This window comes from Calonectris borealis, chromosome 30 (assembly GCF_964195595.1).
Source record: "Calonectris borealis chromosome 30, bCalBor7.hap1.2, whole genome shotgun sequence".
Taxonomy (NCBI): Eukaryota; Metazoa; Chordata; class Aves; order Procellariiformes; family Procellariidae; genus Calonectris; species Calonectris borealis.
In genome coordinates, this window is record NC_134341.1 from 1,095,901 (window position 1) to 1,117,787 (window position 21,887).

General features: G+C 44.6%; 1 protein-coding gene across 2 annotated transcripts in view; it reads right to left on the minus strand.

Moving 5' to 3' along the window:
* SCN8A (sodium voltage-gated channel alpha subunit 8) overlaps positions 1–21,887 on the minus strand; it is a 59,514-nt gene that overhangs the window by 12,500 nt on the left and 25,127 nt on the right. The window contains exons 7-21 of one of the 2 annotated variants that reach the window (XM_075133653.1): positions 19,413–19,634; positions 18,567–18,630; positions 17,784–17,925; positions 16,879–17,085; positions 16,025–16,312; positions 15,272–15,631; positions 13,354–13,489; positions 11,208–11,446; positions 10,611–10,784; positions 9,307–9,663; positions 7,710–8,180; positions 7,214–7,331; positions 6,392–6,546; positions 5,301–5,474; positions 1,131–1,253 (exon numbers count right to left, since the gene is read on the minus strand). In XM_075133653.1, coding sequence (XP_074989754.1) covers positions 1,131–1,253; positions 5,301–5,474; positions 6,392–6,546; positions 7,214–7,331; positions 7,710–8,180; positions 9,307–9,663; positions 10,611–10,784; positions 11,208–11,446; positions 13,354–13,489; positions 15,272–15,631; positions 16,025–16,312; positions 16,879–17,085; positions 17,784–17,925; positions 18,567–18,630; positions 19,413–19,634 — 3,230 coding nt within the window. The remainder of the gene's footprint in view (positions 1–1,130; positions 1,254–5,300; positions 5,475–6,391; positions 6,547–7,213; positions 7,332–7,709; positions 8,181–9,306; positions 9,664–10,610; positions 10,785–11,207; positions 11,447–13,353; positions 13,490–15,271; positions 15,632–16,024; positions 16,313–16,878; positions 17,086–17,783; positions 17,926–18,566; positions 18,631–19,412; positions 19,635–21,887) is intronic. The other variant, XM_075133652.1, reaches the window with a different exon arrangement.

Sequence of the window (21,887 nt, forward strand, 5' to 3'; positions counted from 1 at the left end):
GGCTCAGTTACAGCAAATTCAAGGGAGATCAGAGGGACCCAGGTGGAATTGCTCCAGTCAGACCCTGAAGTAAAACTGTGACTGCTATTCCCTTCCCCTTTTTTTAAACCACCTAATTTTATCTCTTGTAATATCTCTAATTGTGAGCTAACTGGGATTTAGCACAAAAGACCTACGTTACTGTTCTAAGAGCAACTGGGAAACCCATTAACACAACATGCCCTTCACTTAACAGAAACATACAATTTTTTTGCATGTTCTCGTAAGACTATTTCAATCCCAAATGGAAAAAAAAGCACCAAAATACTGAATATTAGTGGCAAAGTAATGAGATGCTGCAGTCATTTCACATCCCCAGGACAGTGGTGCTACCTGACAATTTGAGGAAAGCTCGTTAAGTTCAATGCTTTGCTTGTGCTTCGTTGCTAGTTCCACAGTGACAGGACAGGGGACCATAAAGCATGGTAAAAGGGAGGGGGTGGAAAGGAAAAGCTTCACTATCAGACAAGGCTTCCAGTCACCACCAGACTGGACCGAGAACAACAAGGTGCAACAAGAGGAATTAAACCAAAGCCTTTTTTGCAAACAGCTGAGCTCCCCGCCAGTCCCTTCCTGCAGGCCTGAGTGATCCGAGAAAGGAAGCAGCCTTTCACCCCCTTGCAGGCAGATTGCGTTTTTAAAAACCCCTCAGATATAGTCTTTCAATCCAATTCCACCAGCGGCCGTCACCTAGAGGGGCTGGAGACACTGAGGTGGTTCAAATTCTGCTTCTTTGCACCTGGTGATTCTCCCTAGATAAAAAAAGTTACAGCTGAGAAGCCCCCTCGGATGCTAGAGGTGAAAGCCAGGCCAAATGAGAACAGCCAAGTGTTAACATCGTCTACAAATGGCATGTGGTTTGGGCCAGTAATTAATGTAATGAGGCAGCTTAATGCATCTCCCTTTCTTAAGAGGGGAGGGTGCAGCGGTGGGCAGGGTGAGGGGACATCCACGGTAGAGGTGATCGAGTCAGCAGCTGCATCACGATTCTGTCTGGAATTCTCTTTCCACCAGTTTTGATCAGTTCTAGCATGCTTAAAAAAAACCGCTCCACAGGCATGCAGAAGGATCAGCTGCTAATGGCATCTTACCCTCATCCCCTCAAATCGGGACAACGCTCTTAAAGGCCTCAAAGCTCTTAGTGTCCTAAGGGACTTTATGGCACCTAGTTCCGAGTAGCCCAGGGCATTAGCTATAAGGCTGACTAAAGAGACCTACACAGAAAACAGAAAAAAAAAAAGAAAGAAAGAAAAAAAGAAAAAGAAAAAGAAAAAAAAGGTTCCAGACTGTTAGAACGAGTCCCCTAGCACTGATTGCCCAGCCCAGACTGCCAGCCTGGGCGGCCCCCATAATAAATACCGAAGACATGACACCAGCTGCCTACTTCACTTGACTGAAACGACCTGGAAGGAAATAATGCGGTTGAGAAAGGCATAAGAAAAGAACATAGGGGAAAGATAAGTGAGAGAGAGGCAGAGACACACAGACGGAGAAGGGGTCTGTCGGAAGGAGGAGCCCAAACGATGACAAAAACCTTACCCTCGCCCTTTACTGTCTGCAGGATCCCAGCGGCTCCCATTAAATTTAAGCCAGACAAATGTTAAAGGTACCTATGAGAAAGAATACAGATAAATACACACACTGCACGAACTGCGCTCAACTCGCGCAGCAAGCCACCGCGCCGAGCGCGGCGCTTCGTCCGTGGCCACGGCCTTCAGGGACGGGACGTGTGCCCGAGCCCGCTTCTGCCGAAATCACCGTGAAAGACGCGGACGCCGTCACACGCGGCGCTGGGGCAGCCGATTCCAGCGCTGCCTGAAAACCCCAGGACGGGCCCGGTTTTTCTGCTCGTAACACAGAGCAACCGTCGTGCGCTTTTTTTGCCTGCCCGAGGCTGCAGCGACAGTTGTGAGCGTCCCCGAGGGAAGAGGAGGACGGGCGAGTCCGTCTCTCGGCCGGGCGAACGGAGGCGTACGTGCGGTGGTTGCTCGGGCTCACACTCGGACGCTACGACACAGCTGGGGACGGGTTTCTTATACCCATTTTTCAACACCGTAACCACAAAGACAACCTATTTTCTTTAGCAACTTGGAATCAGGTTTAGGCTCCGCACTTGTGAATTATTCAGTATCCTTAACCAACCAGCACTGAGCGGCTCAGCGTCCCGCAGGATTAAGCCCTGTATGACCAAAAGCCTGAAAGCGTGGGGCCATCTACTTTTTGACCTGGCACGTGCGGTTAGGGCAGCAGTCCATTTCCCACACGAGCCAGCGGAAAACTCTTTAGATTAGATCAGACACGACTTGGCCATATGTACAGAGTGTCTACAGAAACCATTTCACCAGCGTCCCCCTATCTTCCACTTTTGGCTAGTATCACATTACAGACACAGATAAGAACAGATATGTCAACCTTTTTTAAGGGAAAAAAAAAAAGACATCAATATACAGTAACAAATAATGGAAAAACCTGAGACCTCCTCCTAGAGCAGGTGGGGTTTCTTAGCTTAATTCTCAGAATAGCACACTTCCCACTTATCTTTCTTTTTAAAAAAGGGATATTAAGATAATAATGTGAAATTCATCACAAGGACGATTCTTACTCCACACATATTCTAGGGAAATTTCAGGACCAGATTTCAAATGCATGAACGTGCGGGAAAACTTAGAGATTTCACCTTATTCTGCTGTTTGTGCATGTGCTTCACGGTTTTTCTGCCTTCATATCTGCCCCAAAATAAGTGGCCACAATATATGGCAATATGGCTCTTTTCCATGTGATTTTCTGATTTTAAAATTACACTGATTAAAAACGTGGCAGGGGTGTCCCCAAGGTCTACAACAAAGCCTTTGTGATCAGCCTACTCAGACGGGACCAAGCCCACAGCAACACCGGTACATTAAAGTCCTGGTCCCAAATTTCAAAATACGGCTGGGATTTGGAGGGATGGGCTGTAAGGTCCATATACAGAGAACTACAGCGTTTTACCCTGTAAATATAATAGAGGGTACAGGCTTCACTGAATCCCCACTTTTAGAGCTTCTTCCCCTTGGGACAACGCCTCGCTCCCGAGTAGGAAGCTAACACAAGGGCAGCAAAACCTCTAAAGGCTTTTTAGCTTTCATGGGGTCTTTTCAGTGTTATTCTCTCGGGACACTCCGACAGAAGACACAGCAGGCACCGATGTCAGACAAAAGGAATTCCAGATTGACTGAAAAGCAGAAGCCTTCATTATTACCCAGAAAAAGACTTTGTCTTCACAAATACACCCAGCAAGCTTTGGGAATCAGAGGAGGAGGGTTATTTGACAATGCTATCAAACCTGAAAAATAACATTCAAGAGCGTTGTTATGATGCAAAGGCTTATTCTCTATTAGTTACGGCTGCCATCCTGACTTCACTCAAACCCCATCTATGTCACATTAGAAAATTTGAAAAAAAAACCAAAAAGTGATTTAACAGATGCAGGACATGATGCATAGCTGAGATTCTGTCGAGTAATATTTTGGCATCTCGAATTCACATTTCAGATTTTTTGCAGACAAAAATGTGCAACTCTCCTATCTAGGATAGCAAGCGGAAAGAGAAATTTCTCCTAAAGCACCGTGAATTCAGGTGCCTTGTACATATGCACTTGTTCACTCCCTGTAAATGTGCTACCTGACTGGGAAGTTCCTTCTCTTTGCTCCACCAGCAGCCGGACACTTGGGAAGCAAATGAAACTTGTAACCCATCTGCCAATTAAACTGCACTTCGCTTGTTCCCAACAGCTGGAATTCAGCTCACAATATGAGGCGTAAGGACTGTGAATGCTATTTTAATGCTATTTTTGTGCTCGGCTGTTGGTCGTCTTTTTAATACAGTACCCCACAGAATTTCATTTGCTGAAACACTCTCCCCAGCAGACCAGAAGAATAGATGGTATCTCGCATTAGTTTCCATGTTAGCGCTTGTACTTCATCTTAAGGCAGTGAGAGAGATACAGGGTTATTTTCAGAAAAGAAGAGTTACTACTTCAGGGTGTGTGTTAAAAGGAAAGGTGTTAAGGGGATCAGAAAGGACTTTTTTAAAAAAAAAAAAAATTAAAAATTCAGTTTTCCACAGGAAACGTAGACATCTTGAGTCACTTCTGCCCCTGAATTCCAAGCATAGTTCCTCCACCTCCTCAGAAATATTTCCAGAGTGATAATGCCACCAAAGAGCAACTTGGCATAACTGAATCATATTCAAAACGTTCCAAATGAGAAACTTGGAAAAATTTTTAATTTTTTTTTTTTTTTATACTTGCTCTTGGGGCATTCACTAAAGACACTGATTCACAACTGGATGTGATGAAACATTTTAAAAGAATCCAAGCACTTGGGATTCTAAAGTTCCTTTTTTTGCAATTCTTTGGACTTCAGGTCCTATTGAATTCCATAATTTTCTGCCACTTTTGACAGCATAAATTCCATTTATTTTAAATGCCCTTGCTGTGCTTCAGAGCCAAATTTATTACTAACACTTCTCTCTATTGTCTGTCTTCTTTTAGTTCTCAAATTTATTCTCCCTACCAAGATGTTTTGCAGGGGAATTCCAGCGCGATCATGTGCTGAACTGCCCAGGCCGACCGTTTCCCTTGTTCACGCTATGATCTCTTATCAGCGAGCTTTGTTGTTAGATACGGTCCTGCTTTTTCTCTCCTGGGCATCAGATCTTTTTAACAGAAGGAGGATGATGTTGAACTTCATTTTGCATAATGAGCTTTCAAAGTACCCAGATTTTCACAGATATATGCGCCCAATGTTCAGAACAACAGACCTCGTTAGGGGGTAGGATGGGAAGATTTTGCCTGCCTCATCATCCCCCCGTCGTTCGTAACGCAAGAAAACGATTACAGAAAGAGGGTGTCACCAAGGAATACCATGTCTGCACAAGTTCTCCCACTGTTAACACCTTCCAGCAGCTCAACAGGCAGGCAGGCCTCTTAGAAACAGTATTTTCAGCGGAGCAAAAGAGCCAAGGGCTGGAAAACCCTCCTCTGTCTCCGCAGACTCATTAGGACCTGCAGGGCAGAAATTCCACAGTTGCAAAGGGAACGCTAGCAATACTCAACGGGCTCAAGGGTTTTACCCTTGCTTTGGAAACTTACAGATGTCTGGGATTGAATCCTCATTAAATACATGATTCAGTTAGGACACTTCTCAGGAGAAAACACTACCCCAGCATTCTTCTAACCAACATTTTTTTCCAACCAGAAGTAAGGAGGAGAGGATACATACAGCCACAATGAGGAAATCCAGCCAGCACCAGGCGTTAGTGAAGAACTTGACAAATCCGTAAGCACACCATTTCAGCAACATCTCCAGGATGAAAATGTACGTGAAGACCTTGTCCGCGTACTCCAGGATGGTCCGGATGGTTTTTCTCTGTTCTATGTAAATATCCTCAAAAGCCTGGGAAATAACCAGGTACTCGTGTCATTATATTGGATTTATTCCATAGTTCAATGTCGTTATCCAGAAGCTTATTCAAATGTTACCGAGATGAGCAGCGGAATGGCATTTCTTATACAGTGCACCTTATCTGCTCTACCAGTTGCAACACTGCAACGCCAAACCAAAAAAAAAAAAAAAAAAAGAAAAGGAAAGTCCTGAATAAATAACACAAGAACTTCTCTGCCTTTTAGGGATCTGAGTACAAGCCTTTATATCTAAATGTTCAGCGAGTGGTATCACTCCAGTAACACACACAGGCAGGTTTTCTCTGCAGCTCAGCACATCCAAAAGGGCTGAGTTCATTGGCAATCAGACTGCTAATTACTACGAAAGCTGTGCACGTAAAGAAAACCAGACTACTGCTGTGGGATACCAATTGTTGTGGACTTCTGTCCTGAAACTCGTGAGCAACGCGTGCTTGAAGTTGTTTGTTGTATAACCCTACTGCTAAACACTCAGTGTATTGTGTGAAAACAAACAAATATAGAGATTATTTGTGTCTATGTAACAGCACAAGGTCAAGAAGGTCTGCAAAGATGGGAAAGTGAAGAAAGGCAAATATAATAATTCTTGTTCAGTAATGTGAAAATGAGACATAGACACAGGCTGACTTTGTCCAAAATCCTCACGTTTCTAGTCAAGCTATGATCAGAACCCAGATTTGCAGGCTTTCAGTCTTCATTCTTAATTTAAACTAAACGAAAATCATTAATAAAGGCTTTTGTACAGTACCTACCACAATGGAGCTGTGTTGTTTTCCAAGTAAGAATCATCACAGCCTTCTTTTTCACCAAATTTCCTATATACAGCCTTCCCAATTAAACGTCCCCTAGCTTAACACAACCGAGCCACACGTATTTCTGTATTTCACTCACCAGAGCCCCGCTGCTCAGCAGGATCATAAAGATGATGAAAGTCTCAAACCAGTTATGTTCCACGATCAGAAAACAAGTCTTCCTCAAGGTCCACCAAGACTTGCCCAGCCCTTCCTCAATATTGACCTGACAACACTTACAGCGCTGCATACAACCTGGAATGGGGATAGCGCACAAAGGAGCATGAGCCCAAATTTTGTTAAGGAACAGATGAGATAATGTAGGAACATAAAGTTGTCATTGTCCAGAAGCAGTTTTGATGCCAACAATATTAAACACGCTGAGTTTCAGTTAAAACTCTTGCTTTCTTGGGGATTTTATGATTACTTTCGCCACTTCTGTATCTGGGCACCTGAATTCGTGAACAGATTAAGCTCGTTATATTTGGTGAGGTATCCATGCACTTGACAGAAGAGGAATGGAAAACTTGCTGATAAAATAACCTTGAACCATTTAAAATATCTTTGCCATGGGAATACCTTAACGATCAGTTACTGAAAGACATTGAGGCCAGCGACAGAAGGGAAAAAAACTCGACCAGAAGCCAGATTCTTCTGCTTCTAAGTACTCAATTGTACAAATGATCAACTTGCCCTATCTATAGGTCATCTAGATCCTTGCAATGGTAACTACATCTCCAAGGCTTTCACCTCGCAAATTCTTCTAAACTAGTTCACCTGTAATGCAGGGTCCAAGAAGGGTCTCAAAATAAGCTGACAGCCAGCCCTGATCCAGACTGAGACCTAACCTTAAGGTCAGCTTACAGTAGACAGGTCCCCAAAACAGCTCGGCGGCTTCTTTCTACACTCATGGTCAGCTCACCTTCAGTGAAGCATGCGTCTGGGTCCAGATACTCCTCTGGTGCCTCCACAGGGACTTCTTCCACTTCAGGTTTTATATCAATGGTGCTACCTTCAGAGGAGCTGGTATCATCAAGTTTCTAGAACACAAAATAAAACCCAATCCAATCTATAATTAGTTCCCAACAAATATCAAACTTCATGATGACTCAGCAATTTGTTCACCAGATTTATTTACTGTAAGGGAAGTTGTTTCCTCACTTCACCTCATTAAGATCTTGACCCAGCTTGCATCTCATGTTAACAGTATTAAGTATTTATATTCTATATATTTATAAGTATCTGTGGCTCTCCATAGAGCAACTAGCACAAGAAACTTCTGTCTTGAGTGCAAAGACAACATCATAACACAAACAGAAGTCTTGTGCTGGAACTATCTAGTTCTCCCTCCCAAGATGCTTCCAGGCACTCACACGAGGGTCAAATGACTGGAAAGAATTTTTAGCATTTCATCCTACCTCTTTGCTGCCATCAGGATCTGTATCACTGCTGAAATCTTCTGTGTTGAGATTTTCAAAATCTGATTCACCTACAGCAATAGGTACCCGGACAGTGAGATTGGGGTTATTGATGAAGGACATGTGGTCTTCATCGATTATGTACTTCTCCACACTGCTCCCAATTCCACTCGTCGTGCCATTGCCATTCTTCTGATAATCAATGTCTCTGTTGATATCAGCCCCTGTATGGTTAGCGATGCAGTTCACCTTCTTGTCATACAATTCATCCAAGGGTTTGACCTCATCGGCCTCTCTCTGCTTGAAATGAGCCTGCATGAACTCATGCACTTTCGCCTTGATCCAGGCAATGCCCTTCTTGATGCGAATAACAGAAATCTGCAGGTTGTTCATCTCCCCGTCATCATCGGTTGCTGCCAAGTTGTCTGCGCTGAAGGAGCTCAGGAGCAAGGCTAAGAACAGGTTCAGCACCTGGAAGAGAAGAGGTCACGCTTGGCAGCGCTGCCACACAAGGGCTGTATTTCCAAAGCTGAACCTGAGTAGCCACCCAAGCCCCGCTGATGTTCACAGGGGCTGCAGAGCTAAGTCTCCAAACGCCACACTGAGAACCAGCTCTGGTGTCCCACAGACCTGTCGAGCTACCCCGGACTCGAGGACCAAGACACGGATCCTGCAATGCGTTCCATGAACGGGGGGGCCCTGTGCAGCTCACAACCCCCCTGGGGTCACCGGGGTTCGGTGCGGGTAAAAGGGTCCCTGACACGGAGCCCCTTGCAGGATCCAGACGGCAGATGTTAAAGAGAGGGATTTAGGCAGCAGCCATCCAAGGGATTTAAATTCAGCGTTACTGGTTTAGTCCCATCTCTGGCTCAAAGGAAATGGGCCAAATCTCGGCATTTTGAGTGATCACGCCCAGCTCTATTTCCTTGCCCACACCTAGTGATAGTCCCCAAGACTTATTTTGTCAAAATCCCTTGGCAAGACAACTCCTCTTAGAGAGAGCTCACACCACCACTTTGAAGACATGCAACTGTTCACACTACTTCATTCTTGCTTACATTTTCCTCCATAGACTTTTCTTCATCAAATGTAAGACCAGAAGGAAACAGCGTGATCTAGTCCAACCTCCCACACCGCAGGCCGTGCAGTTTCACCAGCCGATTCTTGCACACAACTACACCTCCTGACGGAGCTAGTGGGCAGATCTTAGAAGAAACTTCCAACCTGATTTTAACATTTCAGGGCCTTCCCCTGCGTACCAAATCATTTCCTCTCCTGGCATTTGAAAAGCCAGTTTTTGCTTCTTTTAAGCTTCTTTTACCCCCTCAGGCAAGGTGTGGGTCTGTCCCCTTTGACCGAGGGTTTTGTACCTCCAGCTTTTATTGCAAGGTGCTTGGATGCTTTATTTGTGGGCAACCGTTTAAGGCCCTAATCAAGCAAAGCACATCCTTAATATTGTGCTACCAAGTCAACAGGACTGTTCCAAGGCCATGAAGGACTCCAACAGAGCTGGACCAGACTCACTAGTCCTGTGGTCCCCCATGTTCTACCCCACCCAGAGGCAACCAATAAAGACCATCAGTAACCATTTACTGACCACTAAATTTCCGATGACCATGACCATCATGAAGACAATCAAGCACATGGCCTGTCCTGCTACTTCCATACAATCCCACATGGTCTCAATCCATTCCCCACACAACACACGGAAGACAATAAGGAAGGAGTGGAAGAAATCGTGCATGTGCCAGCGGGGTAGCTCACACTCCGGATTGATCTTGCAGACACACTCCTTGTAGCTTTTGCCGAAGAGCTGCATGCCCACCACAGCAAAGATGAACACAATGATGGCTAGCACCAAGGTCAAGTTCCCCAAAGCACCCACTGAGTTACCGATGATTTTTATCAGCATGTTCAGAGTGGGCCAGGACTTGGCCAGTTTGAAGACTCTCAGCTACAAAAAAAACCCAAAAAACAAAACAGAAAAATGACACTTAATTTAATTTCATCTTAAACAAAGAGGAAAATCAGGTAGCACCTTCTAAACATCAACCATCTTGTATTTTATATAAACATAAGCCCACGCTTCGGCTACTGAAGTCAGCAGGAGTAGGGAATGCTTAACTTCTCTTGGAATTTGGCCTCCTGTATTTTGTATTTAGTTATCCCGCACATGGTGGTCTCCCTTTACAAAGGAAAAGTACAGAGCTTCTATCTTGCTTTGCAAACTTTGCAACATTAAGGAAGTCAGGAGACTTATTTGAAGGGTGTGCGTCACAAAAATTTACTTTTTCTTTCCTGAATGCTTCTCATCTTCCTCTGGAAAAAAAGGACTCGTTTTTCTCGCACACCCAGAACACACAATCAAAGTTTAATTTCCAGACAATCTCATTTAGAGACGGACTTTCTGAAGCAGGCTATAAGTGGGAGCTTCTGAGTACTGTGCTCCTTGGAAAATCCGACCTCCGTTGTGGTTCTCTGCGCCCAAAAATCTAACCTTGAGGTTTTCATAATTTAATTTGCAAAAGCTTAAGCACTGACAGCACACGTTAAAGCACATGAAGGCTACAGGTATTCAGCACTTTTATTATACTGTAACATACAACCTACCAAATTTGACCACATGAAATGAGGCACATTCTAACGTGGTCCATCTCCATCCATATTAAGGACTCTACACCAAGATACCTCCCAAGTCATCCTTCACTGCCTACATGCAATGGGCTGTTGCTCAGATCTCATAAACAGCAGTTGCGAAGTGAGAAGAGACCACAAAAATGACACCATTCCATCTCTGTCCTCCCCAAAACAAAAAAAAGTGGGTTTCGCCTCTACTTATGTAAAAAGCTTTCTAGTAGCTCCAAGACAGTAACATTCAAAAAGAACTGGAATATGGAATACCAATCGGAAAGATCGCAGCACAGAAAGTCCTTCCACATCTGCTAGACCCAGCTCCATTAAACTGAGGGAGACAATAAATCCATCAAAGATGTTCCAGCCTTCTTGGAAATAATAGTAGGGATCCATGGCGATGAGCTTCAGGAACATTTCTGCTGTGAAAATTCCAGTGAAAACCTGGAGTGGTGAGGAGAGAGACAGACAAAGAACAGGCAAAGTTTCGCTTTTGTTCATGTTCTGATCTTCAGGCTAAATATCAAACAAAGCGATTTGTCACGCCAGTCCAAACACGCAGTCTGTGCGATGCCATGTGCTTGTCCGCAACAGCCTTTTCTCCCCTGACGCAGCACAAGTATCACTGACCTCCTCAGGCAAACCAGCAATTAACAGATGGATTTTTAAGTAGTAACAAATTCTGACCAGAGAAGCGCACCCTTAGCAAACGTCTCCGAGTGGCCAGACTGCAGTGAGGGCAAGCTCACGCCGCTCAGTGTCCTCTGGCGTCTGGCACAGCAGTTCTTTCAGACTAAGTCTACATGAACAAGCAATGTGTCCCAGCAGGAGCAGATCTGGAAGGAATATTTGCCAATACTATCTTACCAGATTTCCTACGGCGAGCACATGTTCAAACTCTGGGGTCATAGGATGGTGCTCCATTGCCATGAACATAGTGTTCAGCACAATGCAGATGGTGATGGCCAGGTCAACAAAAGGATCCATGACAATTAAGTTCACTATCTCCTTCAGCTTAATCCAATACGGGTGGCATTCCCAGATCAAAAAGGTGTTGGCAAATTTGTACCAGCAAGGGGGACACTTCCTCTGGGACTCTTCCAGCTCTACAGTTACAAAACAAAAAGCAAGAGTTCAGCCTTCACCTCTAAGGCTGCCGGATCTGTCTGACGCTCAGCGGGGCAAAAATACTGCCTGATTTTGCCTCTCCTGAACCTCTCTTGTGTCTCCCTGCTTGCACAACAATTCAATATTCTTGGGCCAAAGATATGTGTTGCCGTATGTCCACAGAGCACTCAAAACAAAAGAACTCCAGGATGCTTGGCAATAGCTTAAGACAAAGAGTTACTAAGCCATGAACCTTATGACCATGGCCAATCATGCAGCTCGCCACGACAGAAGAGTCAAGTCTCTGTCCTGAGCTTCACTGCCTTCTCTGTACCTACGCAAGAGCTGCATCGCACCTGCAGGAGGTCACCAGCCAGCGCAGTTCTAAACCTGTGCAACAGCCCCGTGTGGACCTTACGATTCAATCCAAATTATTTTAAATGAAGGGATACATTTAGCTCAGAACTGATCAAGGTAAAACGGTTTAAATCAAAGTTACAGATTCTAAACTGTCTTTGGTGCCAGTTTTTAAATAACTTAAATGAATTCTGGGCTGAATGCAGACATGGTCTAAAAGAGGAAATAGATGACATAATGCTGCAAAGGATTTTAACAGGAATAACCCGATTAAGACAAACCACATCCGTTTACAGAAATCAAACATGATGCTGTGTCCATTTTTTAAAACTGCCTTATTTCAAGTTCTTAGGGGAAAAAAATAAAAATCAGGAGTTCCCCCCCTCTACTCTCTGACATGCTGTGGTTCCATTCAGGCTATACAGCTGTTCATGCTGAAGTTTTATTTTTTATGGGTAGGGAAAGGACCACTGCGCTCTCTTTCTCATTGGTTCTCTGGTTGCTTGGTATTTAGTTGCCTTGGAATTTCTAAAGTTAAAAAAGAGGACCGTAGCACTGTAGCCTGTAGGCGTTTGCGCAGGAGGGAAGCAGCAGCAGAACCTTGCTCTGTTTCTAAGTATATTTAGTTTTCATACAATTTTATTGCAGGAGACAGCAGGAATTTGAGATCATCAACCTCATACGGCTGCTGTTCATAAATTCTTGCTGGCTCCTGCATAACGTATTTGGAAATCTCATCTCTGTGTGCTGTCCATTTCAGAATTTCCGTCACGCAGAAGTCCCTTTCTCTTTTGACAGCTGTCACATTTCTGCTCTTAGCGTAGCTCAAATCTTTTTCTTCCGCGGACTGTAAGCAAAGGAGGGTCTCTCCAGTCCTTGGGAGATGGCAGAAGACAGAACACCTCCATCAGACATTGTCTTACTCCTATAATCTCCACACTGCATATTCGTTACTGTAAAATTACAACTCTTCGTTGTCTTTACCTCTGTATCTATATAATTCAGATGCAAACCCAAGTAAAATAAAGTCTAATAAATACTTCTGTATCAATAATGACTCCAAAGAAGCAGGTTTAGGCAAAACCAATGCATGAATATGTCCTACTCCAAAGCAGGGACAGCTACATTCTGTCTGTCCGAAGGGCACGCACGTGCTCTGTCAGGTAGCCAAGGCTCAAAACTGATCTCTGCGGCGCAGCACTTGCCCGGACAGACGGGGCCTGACCTGAGCTGACTCCCCACCCGACGCCCTCGCCCCCAGACCGGTATCGCTCTAACCCCGAGCCATCTCGTGAAGTTTAACGTTACCATTCGGCATCCTCTTGGACAAACGGAGTGGACCGGCGTGTCCGCGTTTTGTGACCGGCCAGACCGCTGGCCATGCAGGGGGACAGCCAGCACGGCTCCGGCGCAAGGGACCCAGGGGTGAGGAGCCACCCTGCAACGGCCAGGCGGGTGGGTCCTCTGCCTTCCTACAACGCTCCACGAGAGGGCAATCGATACGTACGTACTGAAAAATGCCGAAGGCACGCCGGCAAGCCATACCTACCCTCAACAAGGGTATTTGTCAACCCGGTCATTACACTGTTGGTTCGATCCTTTCTTCCATAGGATGCGTTCACCTGATCCATCGAGACCAAGAGAGACCCACCGGGTTTCTTTCTAATTTCGATTTCAGTAGTACCCTGCAAAATTCATATGCTGATTAATACGGACTCTTAATCTTCCCAGTATTTCACATGCTATCAGCCTCGAAATATGGCACACATGCCCAAGAGAGAAAAACGCCTTTGTTCCTGCCACCCTTCTCGCTTTCCTATATTACGTAAGTGGCCAAACCCTCATTTCTGCTAGTACCAGTACTTTGCAGCCTTAGACAAATTAAGGACTATATTTTAAAGAACATTTCTAACGAAGACTGCCGTAGTACAAAGGAGTTTATACTCTGTACTACTACCAAAGAGCACAGAGAGGCAGTGACTCTTTTAACCAGTCCACTTCACAACGCGTCTGCTCAGAGTGTGAACTCCACCCCAGCCTCATTTGAGCCACCCAAATTAATAAGGTTTAGGAACCAAGCACTTGACAGTATCAACATTCATTTCAAAATATGCATCTGATAATTAGGATAAAAGAAGCTTGGCCACAGAGAACTGTCCGAGAACTAGCGGGGATTTCTCCCACTCCAGCCGATTTTCTAACACAACAGGGACATGAAACCCTTGTGAAGGACCACCTGGCTCCCCTCAAGCCAAAGAGCTTGCACTGCTAAAGGCACCTCACCGCTTCCCTCCTAAGATTGCTCTGGAAACGCCAGTCCCTGTTTAGGCACAGACAATCTCGTGTACTAACAGATAACTGGTTTTTTTTTCCGCATTACAGGAATTTGCCGCTGTCTGCTTGTGAACCAAGGTCTCTGCACAGCCCATGCACCTCCCCACCATGACAGTTAATTGCTTGTTGCACATTGAACTCTCTCTACGTATAGAGTTAGCAAAATAACTGCTGAGTAATACTTTCTCTTTTACGCATGCATCATGCAGATTACTATTCCTACCACATTCATGCTCTGTTAGAAAGAGAATTAAATACCGAAGCAAAACATTGTACTAACATGCTAACTAGGGAAGGAAAAAAAACAGGTAGCAACTGATGCTTAACGTAACTAAGTAAGGTCAAACGGGTTGCAAGAATTGAAATAACTCAAAAAAATAGCTTGGAATTTATAGGCCCGGTAACCAGACTTTCCTCGGAAGCAATTGATTTAGGTATCTCTCAAAATGATGTTGTTTCAATCTTATCCAGATTCTTCTACACCCTACTAACTAATATTCTATTTTTTGAGCTTTGTTTCTCTCCTGCATTCTGAAATGTTGATCCACCAAAAGGGTTACTCAACACCAATTCAATCAACTAATAACAAAAAGTCAGAATCAAGGAAAATTCAAAAATGAAAAAAAATTATTTTTAAAAATCCGTATTTTACGAACAGCTTCCCTTGCAAAATTTAGCGAGGGCTAAAAGCTTGTTTGTATTTCCCTTTAAATCCTCAAATATTTCATCTTATTGTGGAGAACATTTGCAACAAACTTTGTTTGGTGGCCCATTCCCATACTTTAAGTAGCTCCTTATGAATTGCCCCCACATAGACCAAGGGTTCCTACTATTGTTAGTCCTTTAATTAAGGACTCAATTCCAAGCCTTTTTTTCCCAGGAAGCCAGAGGGAGAAGGAGGCGGGTCACCGAGTTTGAGAAGGAAGGAGAGGGGAAGTTGAAGCACGGGGTGTTGAATCCAATACGGACTTTATCGTCTGCGGTCAGGCAGACGGACTCTCATTCCGCCAGGGTGTCTGGTTGACTCGGAGGGCGGCATTCGGGAGAGGAGAAGAGGACAGGCTGCCATGCCTACGCTATCTGCTCATTGACTTCCTTACACTGTCATCGGTAGCTGCCTTATCTATTTTCACCTCAGGCAGAAGGCGGCCCCCGGGCATGCTGGAAGGCGGGCCACCGATGAGGGACACCACGCCGTTACAGTCCACCGTGCTGTTCCTCTTCACGTTTCGGCGGAGGTTGGGGAAAATCCGCGAGGACCGGCTGCCTTGGCTGTAGCCGCTGTAACCGCTGTAGCTGCTCCTTCGATCGCGACCGCGGATGGGGATGAAGAGGGAGTCCCTCCTGCCTTCGCTTTCCTCCACCGTGCTGTGCTCGTCATCGGCAAACTCGTTCTCTGAACCTGGGTCACGAAATCGCCCCTTGTAGCTGAAGATGCTGCTCTTGCTATTGTGTCGGGAGAGAAAAGGGGAGCCTGGGATACTGAGGAGAGACTAGGAGGGAGAAAAGAAAGAATGACAACAGGGTGAATACTGTGGAAACAAAGCGCTGCGGTGCCGTCAAGTGCTGCTAAAGTGGTTTCGCTCCCTCTCCAGGTCTACACAAACCACCACCACCTAGTCATCGGCTATACTTTAAGAGTTGTTCACTCTTGGCTGGCTGAGCCACGTCGGTGAAGAAGTTATCTGGTTAGATTCACTACTCTCAGGAACGATTTATGCCAGGGTGCGTGCAAGGGCTATAAACGTGGTCCGTAAGCATCCTCCTGATCTGCTGCCAGTTTAAGATGGTGGGCAGATTCCTTTGACGTGCTAATCAGGATCTAAACTAGAATATTACCCTGACTACAAGCAAGCACAAACATTAGCGAAGGAAATGAAAACTACCTGGTTCATGATGGAAAATTTCCTTCCTAGCCTGTTATCTGGTAGCCTGAACGCTTTCCTCCTCATGCCATCCTCTGATTCAGACTTGAACACCTTTTCGTTGTCACACTTCTCCTCTCCTTCTGACAGTTCCTTGTCCTTTCGTTTTTTCCTCCGGTTTCGACGCTCCTTGGCGCTCTTGGAACTGAGTTTGGAAATCTCCGAAGAGCTCCGAGACATCCTCCCCCCACCATCATCTTCCACAGCATCTTCAGAGACCGTCCCTGCCGAAGTGACCATAGCCGCAGCCTGAGGGTGTAGGCAAGAGAAGGGAAAAATAAATCAGATCTTACCATGATTAACACGCCACTTTCTGCTTTAAGAAAGCGTGTGGCTTAATGCACGTACGTACGAGTCTTTGGGGCAGGACTGAGATGCTTATTCTTTCTCTTGGAATAAACTTGCAGCCAGGAATTGTAAAAATTTTTATAGTCTACTTTTGCAGGCAGAAAAATCTCTCTCAGTCCCTCAGCTTTGTTTATAAGCATTTGATAAAGGACCAAAAAAGATGTATTTGTCTGTCTTGCAAAGGTATTCCCACACTTGACTAGGAACTCTGGGAACATTTAAAATTTCCTTAATAGAAGGGAGTTTTCCGGTACAAAATAAACACAGCAAGCTTGCATATAATTCAGGAAAAAGCAGCAGCAGCAGGGAAGAGATAGTGCCCAATGTCAAGCCCAGTCAACAGAGGATGCGATGCCAGGGCCATGGTATTGCTGCATTTTTTGATTATACATCACTGCTCTGTAATAACAGGCAAATAAATCTTAAAATATGTAAATGCATCAAAAAAACCCAATCAAAACACTCACCTGTGCTTCTTCCTGTTGCTTTTTCAATTGTTCTAACATGGCCTTAAATTCTGCCTCCTTCTGCTCTGCCTCCTCCAGCGTGGCCTGGTTCTGCTCTTCATAAGCCATAGCTACCACAGCCAAAATCAGATTAACCAGATAGAACGATCCCACAAAGATCACCAGGACAAAGAAGATCATGTAGGTTTTTCCTGCTGCTCGTAAGGTCTGGAAGTAGAGAAGAACGGTAGAGGGAAGAGAAAAGGAAATGGGAAAGCAATTTCAGAGCGACACCCGATACGTGAACCGATCCCAAGTTTCTTGACCTGAACGCTTCTAAGAAAATACAGCGGCGCTGAATATTTAACGTCTCAGCACTTCCACTGCAAAGCCCTAAGACACTGCACATTCATTAGCCATAAACACAAAAGGTGACATCCCTCTTCTTCTCTTAAGGGACCATCCAACGGATGCAAACTGAAAATGATTCAGAAGTACAGTGTGAAACTCGATGCTTAGACTCCCTTAAATCAAAACAAAATAGAAGAAAAGCCATTTCAGCAAGGTCCCCAAAGCATCCTCACGTTACAAGGAAACACTCTGCCCTCCAAAGTGCCTGAGCACCCTCGGTGAGCAGAGCCGGACTGCTCTCAGTTCTGCAGCAGGCGGTCAGGTGCTTCCAGAATTAATTCACAGTTCAGCTGCATGCACGCTGAGGACCTTCTATCCCTTCTGGACTTAAAAGCACAACACTCGCTTCCAGGCAAAGTCCCCTTCCTCCTCAGCACACAATATCTTATTCTGCAGCTTTACTTGGAGTTACTCTTTCAGATAGGAGGAATAAAATAAAGCTTATCACGTTTTCCTTCCCTGTATCGTCCCCAAATTCTCATCTTGTATAAGACCGAAGCAGAGTGTTTACTTACTAATTGATACAAGTTTTCCCAAAAGTCCTGAGTCATAAGGCGAAATAAAGCCAGAAAAGCCCAGCTGAAAGTGTCAAAGCTTGTGTAACCATAGTTGGGATTCCGTCCTGCTTTCATGCACGTGTAACCCTCCGGACATTGCCTGTGAAGAAGACGACAGCCATCTCAGGGCATCAAGGCAGTAAAAGGACAGAGCAAGTTGACAACATGCACATTATCCATGCTCACGGAGATTGTCACAACCTCGTAACAAATGGCATGCATTTTTCCTTCCGTGTCAAGTAAGAATAGCAGACAAGGAGGCTGATAGACAGGATTTCAGAAAAGCCCTGCTGTCTTTGTCCTACGGAAACAAGACGCGGCAATGTGAGGCTTTTCACCCAACGGAGCCGAAAGGACTAGCTTTTGCCCTAGGTGTCCTCAGAGCTGAAGGACTGGGTGACAAACCACCTGGAGGCAATAGGACATGGCAAGTTTCCATTTCTGAACCTCCATCCCCTACTTCTCTGATCATTCTTATGATTGGATTCAGAGGGAGATAATGCCACTAGTAATCATCATTAGACGTACCTGCCTCCCGAGATGACACGAAAAATGTCAGCTTACATTACATTAGTCAAACAGATAGTAACAATGGATTAGATTAAGAAACGTGAAACCTTCTACATGCGAAATAACAGAACCAACAAAGGAAGCAAAAGGAAATATTCCAAAGGTTTTGCCATCATTAGCCAACATCAATGGTAATTAGAGCCTCTACTTTTAATAAAGCTCAACACTCACCCTGCATCTGAGCTGTTACCACAGAGCAAAGGATCAGGGGCACCAGGAATTATGTAAAAATTTGCTGAAGAAGATGAAAAAGAAAAGATTACATGCACACACATATGGAGTTAGAAGATTCAACATACCATAGCACTATAAAAACCTTCCCGGAAGAGCCCTCTAGATCCCCTACTGATAAATTTATCAGTAAACTAACTCAGCTTTAAATAACATTAGCCCCACTAACTGTGCCTGAGTTTAAACACCTTTCTGGATGTCAGTACAGCATTTTGAATACAGATTTAAAACTAGCTGACTGCACAGTAGAGAAGCTCAAAGTGAGAAGGGAGGAAGAAATTAAGTTACAAAAACTTGGAGGCTGGTTCCTTGATCATCCACAGCATCATTTACAGCTCTGAAATCCTGCCGGCGTGGAAGGATGCTGCAAAGCAGAGACAGGTACCAACTTCATGTGCATTCTCTGAAGAACTCAGCAAAACTAAGTGAAGGACCTGACATTCAGCCCAGGGATTTAAATGGGCAGAGTTACTTCCCTTTTACCTTATTTAAACAGTTTTTAATTGGAAACAAAACAGAAAAAAAAATGCATTTTTGACAAAATCTTTATTTAGCTAAAAGAGCACAGCCCAGACCTTCTAAAGGATGAACCCCTAAAGGATGATGTTAAGGTGTTTAGAAACACCTTAACAAGGCCAAGTTTCTAAAAACTGAAAAATAGCTGAGCAAGGGTTTTTCACTGCGCAAAGCTGGACACACCACGTTATAAACCACGTCAGAAATCCTGGTCAGCAGCGTGAAGTCAAATAAGCAGTTTTCAGGGAGCATCACTGCAGAAATACCTACACATATTGTTGGTGTATTCCTCCCAGTCAAAGCCCCTAGAGCCGTTATCCAGGAACGTCTCATTCACATTAATTGGCCATATCACACACTTGTTCCGTAAATTGCCCATAAACAGCTGCAACCCGATCAGAGCAAAGACACTGAGACAAAACACTGTCAAGATCATTACATCTGACAGCTTCTTCACCGACTGAATTAGGGCACCCACAATGGTCTTCAAGCCTGCGGAGAAGAAAACAAGACTAGAAATCACTCCTGTAGAATGAAGAGACATTGAAAACTCAAATACATACAGTACCTCGCAACCCCTTATGGTGGCAAAAGGTTGTTGCTATAAAACAGCCGGGCTCCTGGGAACCACCACTCGCGTTCAGGTTTTTCCACACAGTACAATAAAGGTGCTGAATGAACCAAGCTCACCGGTTTCGATGGTGAACTAGCAATAGTTAGAACAAAAGAAAATACCAACGTTCATCCCTGAGAATACCTGAGCCAGATGCAAAGCGTACTCGGAGTCATTGCCGTGAAAGCAGGGTTTGTCTAAACAGAGATGTTAAATTAAGATACACCGCCACAAACCTCTCCATGGACACATTTAGTTGTGCTTAAGCCTGGCTTATTGGCACAAACTACAACAACTTACAAAGATCAAATACCGTTCAAACTGTCAACATCTTAAGTTTCTACTGCTTAACTAAACTGTTTCGGCACTTCCCCTTTCCTTGCAGGAGCCGAATCCTTCATTTAGATCATGGGTTTTGTTACGGGCAGGGCAGGATTTCATCCAGAGTGCTGGCTCTATGGGTTTCACCACGGCCGGCAGGATTATTAATAGGCGAGGCTCAGTAATAAAAGTAAGCTCAGGCATAAACCCAGAACCCCGCTGGTTCTCCAAACCAGCCTGGTCTGTAAGAGGAGCCATCCATGGGGGAAGAATGCAGCACTAACGCCTGCAGGAGACAGATCTAAACAAGCAAGAACGTGGGATGCAGGAACGATACAGCATTAGGGCCCTTTAATTAGCCTTTCTGATGTTAGGTAGAATGACCTTGCATTTATAAATGAGTAGTGAAAGAGGCCAAAGGGAGGAAGGAGGGGGAAAAAAAAAAAAATCACAGATCCAGCTGAATTTGGGGCTAGGCAGATCCAAGTCTCTGCCTGAGGCCACGTGAGCATTCTGCAATAAACCTTTGACAAGAAACCTTTCTGTACCATCAAAGGTTTGATCCATATCAGGAACATAAAGATTCAAAAATACATAAATCAAAAGGAATTCTTCTGAAGGAATAATTTTTTAAAATGTCTTTTACTTCAATCTCCCAAACTTTTAATCAATGCCAAAGCCCTACCCCAACACAAAGCAGTTTTTTGCTGTTAGTTCGGGCAGACAAATAACCATTACAGCCCTCGTGTGCATGCTCATCTCCATTGCTCAAATATGCAGCGCTCGGCACATGCAGCCATTTACACCAGCCTTCGTGTTTCTGGTTTGTGTCTCGCTCTCTCATAGGCATAAGGAGAATGGGGTTTTGAACCGAGGGGACAAACTGGCAGCAAGGGTGTTCCCAGTCCAGTCACAGGACAGATACAACTTCAACAACTTCCAGCTGAAGCAACTTCACGTTCTGCAGGTCCAGATACCCCGGGTCCTGTTTAATGTAGGGGTGTCACAGGCTGGCAACGCACGGAGACTGATGGCGTTAGTCAATTAAAATACCAGTAACTCAAGTGCCAATAAAAAGCTTTAGACCAGCACAGGGTTTAACATGGTCTATCAAGCCATAAGATGAAAGCAGTATTCTGAAATTTTAGCTCATAGGTGCCACAGTCTATTCCTGTCACACAAATCCATACAGACCCTCCACCTGCATGGAATTTTGTCCAGTGGCATGTCATATTCTGGTAATATTTCCCATTTTTATCTTGTCTAAAAAACACACTAAGGATAATTCCAATTATTGATAGAAGATGTAGTTAGCACTCGTCATAACACTAAGACGAGTTTCTCATTAGCTCACCGCAGTGTTAAAATTCCCATTCCGTTACATGCGCTGAAGCAGGAGGGGAACCCCTTTATATTTTAATATTAAGAGCATTCTAAAAATCACTTCTTCCCTGAGACATGATAGCACTAAAGCCCATAAAGAGCACTCTATGCCTAAGTTCATATTAAATAACCCAAAAGGCTAATTACACAAATGTTTTACATTCCTCATATTGTTAGTTACAAAATCGAGAGGGGAGCAAGGTCTGCGCTTTACCTACAGCAAGGTCTGCGCTTTACCTACAGCAAGGTCTGCGCTTTACCTACAGCAAGGTCTGCGCTTTACCTACAGCAAGGTCTGCGCTTTACCTACGTGCTGCAGAACCGCAGCTGGGGCAATCCTACCCCAGAGCCTAACTGATACAAATAACCAAAGTTTTGCCATGTACAGTTCCAGCCACGGACGTGTTCAGTGTGCCCACCACTCACAC